The sequence below is a fragment of the Pelobates fuscus genome, chromosome 7, assembly GCF_036172605.1.
Source record: "Pelobates fuscus isolate aPelFus1 chromosome 7, aPelFus1.pri, whole genome shotgun sequence".
Classification (NCBI taxonomy): domain Eukaryota; kingdom Metazoa; phylum Chordata; class Amphibia; order Anura; family Pelobatidae; genus Pelobates; species Pelobates fuscus.
This window is the reverse complement of record NC_086323.1, coordinates 16542666-16558892: the sequence shown is the minus strand read 5'-3', so window position 1 is coordinate 16558892 and position 16227 is coordinate 16542666. Positions and strand designations below refer to the sequence as shown.

Below are 16227 nucleotides of genomic sequence, written 5' to 3'. Positions count from 1 at the left end.
AGATCCAATTCCCTCACATCTCATCCGTACTCTGTCTTTACCTAAAATTCTCAATCTCTCTCCATTGGCATATTTCCATTGCCCTTCAAACATGCAACGGTAACCACAACTAAAAAAAAAGCCCAACCTTGACCCCGACTCCCCACCCAACTGCCGTCCTATCTTGCTACTGCCTTTTGCATCCAAGATCCTTGAAAGAGTTGTGTACGCGAGATTGACAGACTTCCTAGAGTCCAACTCTCTGCTAGACCTGCTTCAGTCTGGTTTCCATGCCAAGCACTCTGTGTAAACAGCACTGACCAAAGTATCCAATGATCTACTCGCTGCAAAATCTCGTGGTCAGTACTCTATCCAAATTCTCCTTGACCTGTCTGCGGCTTTTGACACTGTTGATCAATAACAGCTTCTTCTTATCTTTCACAATATCGGTCTACAAGATATTGCTCCTCCTACCTCTCCCAGCGCTCCTTCAGTGTTTCTTTCTCTGGCTCTGCTGCTTCTCCCCAACTCCTCTCTGTTGGCGTCCCCCAAGGTTCAGTCCTTGGTCCCCTACTGTTCTCCATCTATACTGCCTCCATTGGTAAACTCATTAGCTCCTTTGGCTTTCAATATCATTTCTATGTGGATGACACGCAAATATACCTGTCCTGATCTCTCCCCGTCCCTCTTGACTAGTGTCTGAATGCGTCTCTGCTATTTCTAACTGGATGGCTGCCCACTTCCTTAAACTCAACTTGACCAAAACTGAAATTCTAGTCTTTCATCCCTCAAGTGTTGCTACTCCTGTGTGTGTTTCCCTCCAAGTCAACGGTGCTACCATCAGCCTAGATGTTCTCTTTGACTCCGACCTCTCCTTCACGCCTCATGTTCAGTCTATTGCCAAATCTTGCCGCTTCCATCTCAAAAACTTTGCGCGCATCCGACCCTACTTAACGCCAGATGCGACCATGGTGCTGGTCCATTCCACTGTCCTTTTTTCGCTTTGAATACTGTAATCCGCTTCTCAGTGGTCTTACATACTCCCAACTTGCGCGTTACAGTTCACAATGAATGCAGCGGCGAGGCTCATCTTCCTGTCCGCCCGAACCTCCCACGCCTCACCCTTCTGTCAGTCCCTACATTGGCTTCCTGTAAGATATACGGCTCACTTCAAACTTCTGGTTCTTGCTTTCAAATCTCTACATAATGCTTCTACCACCCATCTACCCTCCCTAATACATAAGTATGTCCTGTCTAGGCCCTTACGCTCTGCTGAAGACTAACGTCTATCTTCTGTCCGTACTCTCACCTCTGATGCTCGCCTTCAAGACTTCTCGAGGGCTTCACCGTTCCTGTGGAACTCACTTCCCTCCTCCGTTAGATGCTCACCCAATCTCCACTCCTTCAAAAAATCATTAAAAACCCACTTCTTCAAAAGCATTTCAATAAAACTGTTAATAGCTCCCGACTGAATCATATCTTGCAACTGTCATTAGTCTTATACTATCCTTACCTTTTGTGTCACTTTACCGCACTACCTCTAGCATGTAAGCTCATTTAGCGGGGTCTTCAACCCCTCTGTTCCTGTGTGTCCAACTTGTCTGGTTACAACTACATGTTTGTTCGTCCACCCATTGTAAAGCACTGCGGAATTTGTTGGCGCTATATAAACATCATAATATATATTTTCTCTGCAGATCTGACTCAACCCAATTAAGCCATTTGCCCACCCTGCTCTCAAAACACCGGTTTTGAAGATGAAAAAAGTGAACCGTACCATATTACCTGTTTTATTGTACATGCATCAAATTAAACTAACGAATTAGGACATGTTTTTCAGAAGCAGCTATTAAGGTCTGGATTTTAGAATTTGCCTTCACTATAACTCACCATTTGGTAAAGACCCATTTGTGTAACTGAAGACCCATTTGTGTAACTGGGTTGTCAAACAGCAAGCAGAAGTTTATATAAAACCAATTTAACTGTCAACTGTACAGGTCATTTGTACAGCCATTTTAGATTAATTCCCAAATACATTTACTGTATCGAAAATCCAGCAAAGCATCGTGCAAGTTGAGGTTCTTAAAGAGTCGTGAATTTGCCTTTTGACCAACACAAAGTTTATTGTTTTTAAATGAGTCCAACTCACTGCCATTTCCAGTTCTCAAAAGGCATTTTGGCCTTCAACACCAGTATGACAAAAACCAATAAAGAATGTCTGAAAGGGACGCTGCATTAATAAACAAAGCGGCGGCGCCTGTTTCAGGGGAATTTTAATTGACAAGATAAAAATCCCATTTTAATATGTTTTGAACTATTTACTTCCCCTCTGTGGCAAGTATAATAATTTAATCAGATCAGAATAATGAATAATGGATCTAGTATTGAAAAGGGGAAATTAAATCTGAAGATATGTTCAAATTTCCCTGTCCCTCCTCTCTACACTATTAACTCTTCCCAAGCCTGAATCTTCAGGAATTCAACTTGAATTTCACAGTGAAGCCAAAATAGCCAAAAATACACCATCTAAGCCATGTCTTCATTCCAACTACTTTGGCCTAAAATTTAAACTCTAAATCCACAAACATGCAACATTGCAGTGAATGACCCTCTCAGAACTGTATTCACTAAGCCCAGGTTTTGTGACAGCAACACGAAAGATAAATGCAACATCCAAATATTTGTAAGAATGTAACATGTATGGGAACAGCTTGTAGACAGAAATTCAAGGGTTAAAATGTACAGTACATTAGACTTCCAAAACGACCATGCCATTTTAAGGCTACCAGCAACTCTCTCTCTTTAAATTTCTATTAGACCCCCCTTATCAAGAACACAAACCACCAACCGGGGTACCTCAGTGCCATTCTTTCGTGGATGCTCCGCCATCCACGGTTGAAAATACCCAATCTGCAATGATTAGCTGCCATTACTACTAAAAATGTGTAAGCAGAGCTATTCTATTCTGGGGTTTTGCAGCAGGTTAAAGGTTTTGATTTCGAACTCCTTGGGTTGGTTTGGTGAATTTTGTTTTTGCTATACACCTTTGGATTATGTTTCCCCTCACAATGCAGGCCTGCATGGTAGAGAAAGCGAAATGTAACTGGGTTAAATGACGATCTAATACAATTTCAGGCTTCCATCAGGGTGATGGTTGTGTGCCTCATCTGATGACCAGAGCCCTTTAAGACAGAACTCAGTGTCTGCTTACAGGGTGCCATCAATTCTAGAAACTAACAAAGCACAAAGGTGCTTAATATCCCATTACACCATCATTATCAGGTAGCCTGCACTAGGGCCCTGATCAGCATGTTAGCAGTACAGCAAATAACAAGGAACATCCCAGGAATCCCACAGAAATACACAACACAATTTGCTTTGGGTGAGATGTGAATGCTGGAGTTTTGTGTTTAACCTTTAACTTGCAAAATAAAATGTCTATATAGTTTTATACTATGGAGATAATGTTAGCGTCATATTTGGAAAATCGTGTGCACGCTGATGAGAAAAGGGTTAATCTTGATAAATACAAACTAGTATAGTAAGAAAGAAGAGGAGGGATATGGAGCATGTGAAAAGGTTACTGAACGTATACCAGAAGCAGGTGGAGTAGGAATACTGAAACAGAACTGCTAGAAAAGGCATGGATGTGGATTGAGCTTAAAGACCAAGAGAGCTTATAAAGAAAGGGTGACTTACAGGTATGGAGTGGATTAGAAACTGATATGGATGAGGGAAGTAAAATGACTTTAACGGGCAAGGAGGCAACACAATTGAAAAAGTAAAAAAAAAAAAAAAAAAAAAAATATTATATATATATATATATATATATATATATATATATATATATATATATAAGGCAAGGACAAGTTAAAGGAACACTATAGTCACCAGAACAATTACAACTTCATGCAGTGTTTACATTACTGTTTAGTAACACCTCTAGGGACAGTCACTCAGACGGCCACTAGAGGTGCTTCATGGGTCAGTACTGCAGTGTGCAGCGTGGACGTTCAGTGTCTCCACATTCTGCATGGAGATGCTGAACGCACCCTAAAGAGATGTTGACTGGCCCAGCACAGCGTTTTGCCTCGCATGCACAACAGCATCCCGATGCTTTCCTATTAAGTTTGATGATCTCAGCCATTGGGTTGTGGCAGGGACAGCTGCAGTAAAACCGGCGCGGCACAGGGGGGGGGGGGGGGGGGGGGGGAGGGGAGTAAAATCACTCTTTTAAAGGGAAACTCCAGTGCCAGGAAAACAATCCTGGTGAAAACCCCTTCAGTAACTTACCAGAGGCAGCGACGATGTCCCACGCCGCTGCTTCTAGTGATTGCGTCGGCCGGTGGGCGAGACTGAAAAGCAAATGCTTTTCAATGCTTTCCTATGGGGAAATGAGCGACGCTGGAGGTTTCCTGTGCTAGGGACACGGAAGTGCCCTCTAGTGGCTGTCTAATAGACAGCCACTAGAGGTGGAGTTAACCCTGCAAGGTAATTATTGCAGTTTATAAAAAACTGCAATAATTACACTTGCAGCGTTAAGGGTTGTGGGAGTTGGCACCCAGACCACTCCAATGGGCAGAAGTGGTCTGGGTGCCTGGAGTGTCCCTTTAAGGTACAGAGAGGGGGCAGATGACCTTACAATGATTTTAAATCTATAGTGTCAGGAATACGTTTTCAGCTGTGACTCAGACATAATTTTAAGTGTTAAATGTACTGAAAAACACACATTGCCAATATTTTAGTCTCTGATAGATACTGATGTGTGTCACGCAGAGCCTCAAACCCAAGACAGGGTCAGATAAATAAAATACATTATTAGTAGCATGTTTCCTATTCTGTCCATGTAACAATTCACTCTCTGAACAGCACAAACCGCAGTTGTAAATTAAACTTGTTTTTAGCCAGTGTAAATGGCAATATAACTAGATACCGTTAAGTACCTCCTGCAAGCTGTGCCAATTTAAGGTCAGCGGTTGAAGCATTATTATTCCTTTAATTCAGCATGACTGCGATAGAGCTGCCATACAAATCATATCACCCTTTGTGCAAAATGGGCCGTAAACAGAGTGAAGGCTACTGCTCCCTATAACGTTTATGCTGCAGATATGGCTCCCTCTAGGGGAAGCTTTGGGATTTGCTCTCGCTGAATTTATCATCGACAGAAAATAGAAATGAAATTCATTGCACTATATAATGCTATATCTAAAATGTAATGTGTTTATGAATCTGCTAAATAAACCATGTTACAGCTATTTCATAACCTCTGGGAATGCGAGTGGGTTATATAATAAAATCCTATTTAAAGTCAGCATGTAATTAAATATGACTGTCATTGTTGGTTGTTACGGTGTATTGCCAGAGCTAAACATATGAAATTATAGGTTATACACACACACAAACACTATCACTTGTAGCCAGGTCAAACCTGATTCATCTACATGGAATGTTAATTAAAGACAAACATTTCATGATTTTCAAGAACGTTAAAATTCATGCTAATCGTATGTTTGTGTCAATAATGAATGATTATGAAATATTTGTATGTGTAAATGTATTTGTTAAACTCAGAGAGCCTCTCTTGTTGCCCTGTATAACAATGTGTATACATATTATAATACCAAATCTGCTAACATTGGCCAACCCCTGAAGAGGACCAGCTGCCTAGCTATGTGTCTCCTGTCCCTTACTGGCTAGCTAGGGAGACAGCAAAAGCTCAGCTGCCCCAGCCTTATCACAGCAATGGTGCACTCTCTTTCACATCCGGGCACACGTCAAGGGCAAAACTAAGAACAGAGACAAAGCAAATTAGTGCTTGTAAGGTGGCTTTCTGTGTTGGCAGACCATCAAAGAGTTAAAGACTATTTCTTGGCTCCTCATACCTATAACCTAAGTAAATGTCTTGTCTTACAGCATGTAAAATATATTTAATTACAGGTTGCAGAGATTGTGTAAAGAAATGCTGGTTTCCATTTCCCACAGGAGCAAAAAACTATCCCCCGGGGCTAATAATGGCATAATAGAGACTCTTTGTTCTAAGTCAGATGGTTGTTGACATCTAGCAAACTCATTCCTCAGATGCCATAAAGAAGCCAAGTTAGATATCAATGTAACGTTACACTGTGCCCTTACAGGAAGACTTTACTGCAACAGGTTAATTACTGGTAGTATGTAACAGAAAACCTTCCTTTCCTGTCCTTCAGGATATGTATGTATGTGGGAATGTGCCATGGATGTGTCTAAGTGTGTATATCTCACACATACAATACAATGTTGCACAATATGAAGCTTAGACTAAGCAATATGAGACAAAGGGCACAACAAGATCAGCAATATAATTATTACTGAACGGGGATGTCTTCACTTTGCGAAGAAAAAAAAAAACAGGGATCGGTGTCGGTAATTAAGGTGTCAGGAAAAATATTGGATGAGGCTGCTGTCCCAACAGAGCAAACACCATCGCAACAAGGAAGGCACAAAGCCAACTTTAAACCAGTTATCTATTCAAAGACAGCTTCACACAGGAACAAAACAAAACTGCCTGATTGTATGTGTATGTATAAGATCAGAGAATTAAAAAAAGAACTTGGTGAAGAAGGAAATCTTACTATACAATACCAACCAAGCAGTTGGTGTAGTTAAGGGAACTTCCTCAAATTTTAACGTTTATGTACCCTCTCTATAGGGGGGTAGAATGTTTTAAAATTAACTACAGAAATCCAAAGCACTTCATTCTGGAGTTCATTTTTGGCTCCCTGTGTCATTGTTAAATGTTCTGCCAATTGCACCTGTCAGTCAACATAGAGATAGGAGGAGCTGCTGTTTCTCCTCATTTGCAATATGTGCCCTGGCTGTGCCTGGGCTGAGATGGACTGTCATGTCAGCTGCTAATTCTTTTGTTTTAAATACATTTATTGAAGCAGAGAGAATGAAACGTAATAGACAATCAATATATTACATGAGAGGGCAATGACATTTACAATATGAGCATTGGAATTACAATAACTAACAGGCTGTAAAAGGAAAACATACATTTTGAGATATAGAACCAAAAAAAGGTTTTGAGACGTCATGTCTGACGTAGCCATATTTTAAGAAAAGGCTAGCTAAGCATCATGGGAAATAGCAGCTCACAAACATTTTAAGTGCCAATGTTAGCATCAAAGGTCTAGTCAGTAAAACAATTAGTGAGTCATGCAGTTATTTCAGGAGTTACTGGCGTAGCCGTCAGCTTACCTCCACTGCAATGGGCTGCTGTGGCACGGGCTACCTGGATTACTCTGCGGCTGAGGGTAGGCAAAAAAAGCTAACGGAGACGTGTCCAGCGCACAGTCAGCACTAAATGGAATTTTGAGGTGTTGTAAGTTTGGCACAGATGACGGAGATTGGATGCGCGGATGGACATCATTTCCACGGTTGTGCGAATGCAGAGGAGAGAATATTCTGGGATAAGGCACCATAAAGATGAAAGGAATTACCAGGTGAACAGCAAGGGGATTCAGAAAAGTAATTAAAGAGCAAATTGGGAGAAAAAATCTTATCCACAGAATAGGGTAATAAATTGAAAGCAAATGAACTATATTGTAATAACTTAAGATGGACAGAGTATTCAATATTTTAAAGTTTGAAATACAGAGGGCCTTGGGATTGCAATTCCGAGTATTTTGAGTGGATAAAGAGGACAAGGAGTTTGGACAGATCTAATTATAATCCAGAGTTAACACTTTGTACTCATGACAGATGGAGGCTAATGATAAAATGATTTAGACCAGAAAGATGCAATTGCTCCCCTTATATTAGGAATCACACAGGAAGAAATGTGGCTTGCCATCATTAGCAGTCATAGACGGACTATAGGAAAACAAGGGGATACATAGTACATAGCTGAAAAGAGACTTGGGTCCATCAAGTTCAGCCTTCCTCACATATGCTTTTGCTGTTGATCCAAAAGAAGGCAAAAAACCCAGTCTGAATCGCTTCCAATTTTGCAACAAACTAGGAAAAAATTCCTTCTTGACCCAAAATAGCAGTCAGATATCTCATTGGATCAAGCAGCTATTAGCCCACTAATTAGAAATGATATCCCTGTATGCATAAATGTGCCCTAGATAATGAGATATGAAATTGCTCGTGGTGAGAGGAAAGGGCTTATTTCCAGAGTAAGACAATGAAAACCCAATATCTGTGCCTCAAAATGCAGTGATTTCAAGCAGGCAAGCGCATGCTACCACAATTGGCTTATGTCTAGGTAACAGTGGGCATGTTTTGCACTGCAATGCACTGAAAGGGTTACATTGCCGGTACAACCAAGTGTAGATTTGAGCTGTGATTCACATGGCTAAGTGTTAAAGGTGCCCTTTTTGTATCACTAGGACCTAAACCAAGCTACGACGTGTACAGTACAGATGTCCTAAAAACTATTTTCTGCCTCTATAATGGAGACCTGGACATATTCTGAGGCCATTTAACTCTCCCAGCACTTTATATAGAAATATTTAGCTGTAATGTATAAATTATCAATAGTCTTAACTAATAAATCAGAAACATTTACACATATAAAGTAGAAATACCTTTCAGCTGTGCAGAACAAATCAATACGCCTGTCAATCTATGGACTAGGAACCAATTAGATCATCCATAGGCTGACAGGCATAGGATACGTTCTGCGCAGCACAAGTCTGGTAACGACTAACTAACGAAAGCAAGCCAGCATTTTTTTTAAATTAGTTTTTAAAGTTTAAATGTAATCTAGTTAACATGTATTATTAAATGTGCAAATTATCCACCATAACTGGTCTAAAATTAGACAAAACAACTGAAGCAAAGATGAAATGAACGTAGTAACCCCCATCTCTCAGAATGTTCTAGATACACACACAGTGCTGCAGGACATGTACACTGTAAAGGTGTAGATAAATAAGGCTAGGGAACCTTTCACCCAAGTTTCCTATGCTTACTGGATCCGAAGGCTTGGGGCACCGAGTCTTTCCTGCCTTCGTTTTATCATAATTATGAATGGTAAAAAGTTCAGGAGAACGGGTTCAGTTGCCGGACGTTGGCTGGTTGACACAATCCAATGGAAGAGAGTTGAACAAAGTGTTAGAATTCATCATCCAAGTGTCAGCCCATAAAGCTTGGAGCTCAGTGATTGTCCTGAGTGAGAAACCAACTCATCTTTCGTCCAACTGTGATATTTACTCAGTGTAAATAATGGTGTCGTTACCCAAGAGGAATTCTTCTCTATAGTGAGGCTCACAGCAAAGTGTCCACCTGAAAACACTCATCAAATATATAAATAGCAATGTACGCCTGATATGGGTGACAGCAAATCAGTGACACCGAACAGGCTTCGAATATCAGAGTGGCAACAGGCAACATTTCAGCAAATCACAGAGCCGGCCAGGAACCTCAATGTTGGAGGAGGGGCTGGTACAGCGCTGGCACAATCAGGCAAAAGAAATAAGTGACATTGTAACTGGAAAATGTGCAGTGAGTGGAGATTGAGCAGTACCCTTGCTGTGACTCCGGGTGGGTGCAGCTGTTCCTCCAGCACAGCAGGGACATTCCATTGTAGGAAAGCTAAATCGAAGCGGATTAGTTTTGAGGTGCAGTTTGTGATTCATTTCAGAAGTTCAAAAGGCAACAGAGGCAAAACAAACATGTTGAGAGACGCAAACTGCCATCACACCTACTTGATTTTAGCAAGAACAGCCAAGCTATAATACCCAACTGTGATCAGATAAAATCATCAAAACAGAGAGGGAAAAAAGTGACCAATTATGATTGATGCTTATTATATTACATGGAATCGCCATCTCAGTCACTTCATTCCCTTATTATATTCTGATCTCCTTTTCATTCATACCAAAGTCACCTTTCACAAGCGTTTACACTTTCCTACCCACAGCTTGGCACAAGGCTCCTTTTTTGGGAGTTAATTCATATTCACCTATACCGAAGTCCTTATTCTACCTCCAGAACTCCGGGATACATTCCCTTGTCCCCCAAATACTGCATGGAAAAAAAAAGCAAATTCCTTGTGCCAACTCACTTCCTTGCCTGAAATCTGTGCTTTCAATCTACACACTTCCTGTGTCCTCTCACTGGGGTTGTAGGGCAAATGAAAGGAGGTGCGACATTCCTATTTGGCAATGCCATTTCACTTTCTGCCAGTTTGTGTCACTGGACAAAATATCCGCATTAATATTATAAGAATGGAGATTAAATGGAAATATATATTTATTTACCAATTCCCCTATATTAATAGAAACATTTACGTGGACAGAAATCTACACTACTCTATCCTGGATCTGGGCGTCTCTATCTTAGCTCCCTGTCGATCATTGTTATAAACTCTGCCCTCAGCATGTGTCAGTCAGCAGAGAGAGAGTGATGCCATGTGCCAAATTGCTTATATTTGAACAACTAAGCATCACATGAAAAATGTTAAGACAGATTAGAGGTCCTGGTTAAATCCACATATATAAATACATGCTCCATTGAGAACAATGTGCATCCATTCTCATTTAAAAGGACTGTGAAACTGGTACACCAGGAAAGGTTTACAGAGAAAGGTTTACAGAGAAACCTTGCACTCCCAAGAAACAGTATGCACAGTTTTAATGAAATGCACTGCTCCTACAGGATCATTCCCTGAGGGAATTAATTCCATTTAATTACTAGTTAATGCACAATAGATTCAAAAAGGCACGCAGTTTAGTAGAAGATCATTAACCATGCTGCTGATTCACTGCATTTTTATAGTTAAATACAGACTGGGATGACAGTGATCAAGGTTAATTAATACCTGTATGCACAGTGCCAGTAGGGACGCTAAGGCTTTGTACACTAAATCAGAGGGGTTATTTTTACTCGTTCTATGTAACAGCTGCATCAAGCGAAACATACTCTGGCTATAACCCCGTCAGCAATCCGCTCCAGGAACAAAGTTTCATGTCCACTCTGGGAGGAAGAAACCTTTTTTCTGTACATCAAAGGAAAACCATCTTCATTATTTTATTATCACTGAAAAGAAAAGATTGTAATACAGCCTTGCAGTACATACATTTGTAATTAATAATACAAGTTAATGACTATATTAATGTATCTCTCGACATACCCCTGCTCAATGGATATAAACATATGTAGCCCAGTTTGGTCAGAAACCCCCACTTATCGACTAAGACCTTGTATATTTCCAGAGTACATTTATAGGCCTAGATACATGAATGAAGATCTGGATTACCTGCACAGTATTTGGTCAGATGAAACTGTGCTTCAGACCAAAGAGGACAAAGATGGCAGCCCATATACTTACTGAGGCAAATCACTGCACATGGGATCAGGCTCCTATTATAACAGCGATACTATAATGATCTGCTCTAAAACATGTATATGGGAGATTGCCGTTAATGTGATTTTTGTCGTTGTACCAGTCAGAAATGAACATTTTGAAAGTCCAAGAAAATGTAACAGTAAAATCAGGCGATAATCACCAGTTGGTAATGGTGAGATTTTGCCCATTACCCACTAGCGTTAATGGCAGCCCTATAAGCGAGTAATAGCTGCACACTAGAATACGAGCCCAAAGGTAGAAAAACACTTTTATCTAAATCTTTTATCTAAAAAAAAAATATATATATATATATAAAATGATGACATGACAATTTCCAATAGGAACGGAGTGGTGAAGGAGGATTGCTGGGTCATTTCCACACATAGTATCCCAGAGACAGCGTCCTTGATTTCCACAGGAACGCATTAAAACTTACCGTGCTCATGAATGAAAATAAATGGACACACATATTTCACCAACGGTTACAATACAAACACAGCTGATAGTGGGGGTTGAAGCTGAAGGAAGTATACATTAGAGTATTTTTGGTATTTACGTACACAGTGCAATGCAGCAGTTATTGAGGATACTGTATGCAAGCTGTGTGGAATAAAGACTCACAAACTGCGTTCTATCTAGATATAAGACAAGACATCATGGGTTAGACTACTAGAGGATCCAACCAGTCCGTATCTTCCATCTAACCGCAGGTTATAAGAGAATGTAACACAGGATACAAACAAAGCTGCATTTGAATTCATATCAAGTTGTAACAAGATAAATAGAAGGTAAATCTGAAGTTAAATATATTCATTTGGTAACAATGTATATTAGGAATTGGTAAGCTATTTTTCCAGCAGTTATCAAGTTACTTTCACTAACATCTAACCCTCTCCTAAAATGTACTCCTCCTTTTTGAAACATGTTACTCAGTGTTTAAATGACCTGTCTGTATAATAGACTGTAAGCCAAATGCTCGGAGTAATCCTATTACTGGCCTTAATAAGGCCCACGTTAGTCACCGGAGACCAGGCCACGTGTTGCTGTACTGATCACAAAGAACATAAACCAAGGTTGAGATTATATTTGGTTATATATTGAGCTATGCTAACTTAAAGAAGAGAGAGTAAATGCCCAGGTTTATTAGTAAAGAGAAAGTATTAAAGAAGTAAACCTGGGACAAGGCTGCGGCATTGTTTTTATTCCATTGCTTTTCCTCTAATATTGTGAGCTCTAAATACAATGCATACGGGTGGGCACCAGCACCAAAAATACTTCACATATGTATTTATACAGGTTTATTTAAAGGATAACTAGAGGGCCAGGAACACAAACATGTATTTCTGACCTTATAGTGTTAAAACCAACATCTGGCCCCCCTGCCTCCATAAATATAACAAAATCTTCAAGCATGAAGCAGTAGATCTGCATGCTGTTTGCCTAAAAAAAAACAAGCAGTCTGCTGACATCATCAGAAGTGGTAGCCTGATCCAATCACAGTGCTTCCCCCATAGGATTGGCTGAGACTGACAAAGAGGCAGATCAGGGGCAGAGCCAGCATGATTCAAACACAGCCCTGGCCAATCAGCATCTCCTCATAGAGATGAATTGAATCAGTGAATTTCTATGAGGAAAGTTCAGTGTCTGCATGCAGAGGGAGGAGATACTGAATGTTTGGATACATTTTAGGCAGCCATGACCCAGGAAGGATCTCTAACAGCCATCTGAGGAGTGGCCAGTGACGTTATCACTAGGCTGTAATGTAAACACTGCATTTTGCTGTAAACAGTGTTTACAGCAAAATGCCTGAAGGTAATGATTCTACTCACCAGAACAAATTCAATAAGCTGTAGTTGTTCTGGTGACTATAGTGTCCCTTTAATGGGGACACATTTTGGTGTCAATACACAGCTCTGACTCCACAGCTCAGTAAAATTCCCTCCAGTCATAACAAATCGATTTATCACTTTGTTCAGAGCCATTTATGCTTTAAACTAAGTTATCTCAGGATGGTATGATATGGTCGCTGTTAACCTCTTCCATACACGAATACAGGACTTGAAAGCAAGTGCATTCAAATGTAGAATATAAAATATGAAAAACAAAAGTTAAGAGTATTAATATCAGAAAGGCTGGCAATTATCCGATTATCAGATAAACTGCAAGTTCTATTCTACTGACCAGACCAGTGACAATATGTGATCTCTGGGAGTGACTGCCATCCTGTGACCTTACTGTTTATAACCGGTTGCTTTCTAAAAGCAGTGAGGATCTGTGCTGCAACGGGCATCCCAGTGGTACAATCTCCACTTGCTAACGGCTAGTGGTTGAATGGAAATTGCAGATTAATAATCTACCACAGCCAAGTTTGCATTTTACATCTTGGGTTATTCACACAACTTAAAAAGCAACACTCAGGGCACCATAACAACTTATTCAAAATTAATTTAAGGCGCCAGGAGGTCCCTGGCACTAGCTTAACCTAAACCCCAAAGAACGGTTTAACGCCGATGTCTCCTGGCCAGCGCCTTTGTGCTCTGCCCACTCCATCTGCATTCTGAAAATTTTCAAAACAGAAGCTTTGGACTGCCCAAGGCAGAGGCACCACTGATTGGTTTAGGGTGCTCACCTGATGCTCTAAGCCAATCAACAGCTTCCCATGCACAATACAGAATAAGAAACATAAGTACGTTTTTCGGGCTCTTTTTTGTGAATGAGGAGCTGATTGGCTTAGAGCGCCAGCTGACTGCCCTAAGCCAATTAGTGGTACCTCTGCCCACGGCAGTCCAAGGCTCCTGTTTTGCAGAGTTTCAGAAGGGAGCAGACTTTGGAGTTGCACCTTTTGTGAACAGTAAGCCAGCACCAAGGACCTCCTGGCACTATAACTTTATTTCTATGAAGTGTTCCTTTAAAGCATCAGAGTTCTATCCAGTATTTAAATGCAGAAAAACCCGACAAAGGAAAGTCTTCAATGTCAACATCGCCTGTAGTATCTTAGTAAAGATTCCAAATTAGTATGGAATGAATAACTCTTACTGCCTTCCTGAACACTTAACATGGTATCTCTGTCGGGAGTAAGAACGGCATGTTCGATAGCAGCCAGAAATGACTTGTGTTCTCCCTCAGTCATCCAGCTGAGACTAAGTCACGGGAACCAGAAAACATCAACAGGGAAAGCTTAACTCTACTGGCCTGCACATACATACACACGAAAGATTACATTATACAAGGGAATTCAATCTGACACACCAAGTCTTGCTGAAAAACAACATGGGGAAATGTGAAGCAGATCAACAAATGTTACATAGTTATCAACGATAAGAATAATCTGTAGAATATGACAACGGTAATCCAGGCCAACACAGAACACGGAGCATCGGTGTCAGAATCAGTTTTGAGACTTTGCGCAAGGCATTGACGCTTTGCATTTTACCTTCAGTGTTACGATTATGTCAAGCCCTTACAGAAAGCACTTGGCACAGGTGACATCCTATTTTATTTGGACAGCTTATGTGAGCACTGCAGTAAACGTTTCAGCAGCTGAAAGCCCTCTCCTCAGTGCAATCACTTTTGTACCAGAACAGATAAAAGTTCCTAAAGCAACAAATATATAATTTGTCATAAGCAATGAAATCATTTGAAGGAAGATAAGCTATATCTATTGCTTTATATGTTGTTAAGACTTCTCTTATCTCCAACGTTATACCAGTGGGACACCCTGCTACGCTATTGGGCCTGCTTAGGAATACTGCCCCAGGCAAGGAACACTGCCGCACCATTGTCTGAACATCAAAATCAGAAAGTAGTACCATCTCTCTATACCCTACTAGCAGGAGCAAGATGTAATCACAGTGAGCACTGTAGTTAATGTGACAAAAACGCAAGGAGGAGGCTCTCCGACCCTTTCCTGTCACTCCACTATCCACTATCAGTGTAGACCTTTATCATCTGCCTAGACCTCTATGCTTAGAGCTGATTGAGAGATGGGTGACCAGATTTTTAAAACGCTTGTCCATGAATTAAATCTATACATTTGGTATTTAATTCCGTCCTTCAATACAAAGTGCAATGTACCATAATAAGACTAATTTCTATTCCTCGGTCTGGAATCATGCCTAATTTTGTAGAGTACTCTGGTTTAAATGCTATAAAGGAATTATTAAAATATCTGCTGCAGAAATCAGAGGTCTTCGTACAACATGACATCCACATGGAGTGGAAGTCAGTGAAACTATTTGAACAATGAAATGCAAATGACACTATTAATAGATTAAGATAAGGGATGACAGAACTGACACAAACTGGTCTATGTGAAAGACAGCCTTTCTAATTCAGCTGCAAGCGGAAATACAATCACACATAGAATAAGCTTGCCTTGCTGAAAGACGTGATGTCACACTGAACAGTGACACATGAAACTCACAAAGAGCTAAAGGTAACTGTGGAGGTCACAAACCACTTTCACAGACACATCTAATATATCATGCAACTGTCTCTCTCTCTCTATGAACACTCAACATCTGAAGATCAAAAAAATATATAAAAAAAATCATTACAATATAATCCTATCACTGTTCTTCAAGATTAACCCTGGGAGAGAATGCAAAAACATTGTACAGGGTGAGGGAATGCATGTCGATAGTAACATTGTACAGGGTGAGGGAATGCATGTCTGATAGTAACATTGTACAGGGTGAGGGAATGCATGTCTGATAGTAACATTGTACAGGGTGAGGGAATGCATGTCTGATAGTAACATTGTACAGGGTGAGGGAATGCATGTCTGATAGTAACATTGTACAGGGTGAGGGAATGCATGTCTGATAGTAACATTGTACAGGGTGAGGGAATGCATGTCTGATAGTAACATTGTACAGGGTGAGGGAATGCATGTCTGATAGTAACATTGTACA

General features: G+C 40.5%; 1 protein-coding gene across 5 annotated transcripts in view; it reads right to left on the bottom strand.

Moving 5' to 3' along the window:
• The window catches only part of MAST2 (microtubule associated serine/threonine kinase 2), a 220067-nt gene that overhangs the window by 109381 nt on the left and 94459 nt on the right, over positions 1-16227 (bottom strand). For 2 of the 5 annotated variants that reach the window (XM_063427732.1, XM_063427733.1), the window contains exons 1-2: positions 8937-9260; positions 7216-7422 (exon numbers count right to left, since the gene is read on the bottom strand). The exons of the other annotated variants lie outside the window; for them this stretch is intronic. In XM_063427732.1, coding sequence (XP_063283802.1) covers positions 7216-7422; positions 8937-8986 — 257 coding nt within the window. In that variant the 5' untranslated portion in view covers positions 8987-9260. Of the gene's footprint in view, positions 1-7215; positions 7423-8936; positions 9261-16227 lie in introns of those variants that run through there. 5 annotated transcript variants of the gene reach the window in all.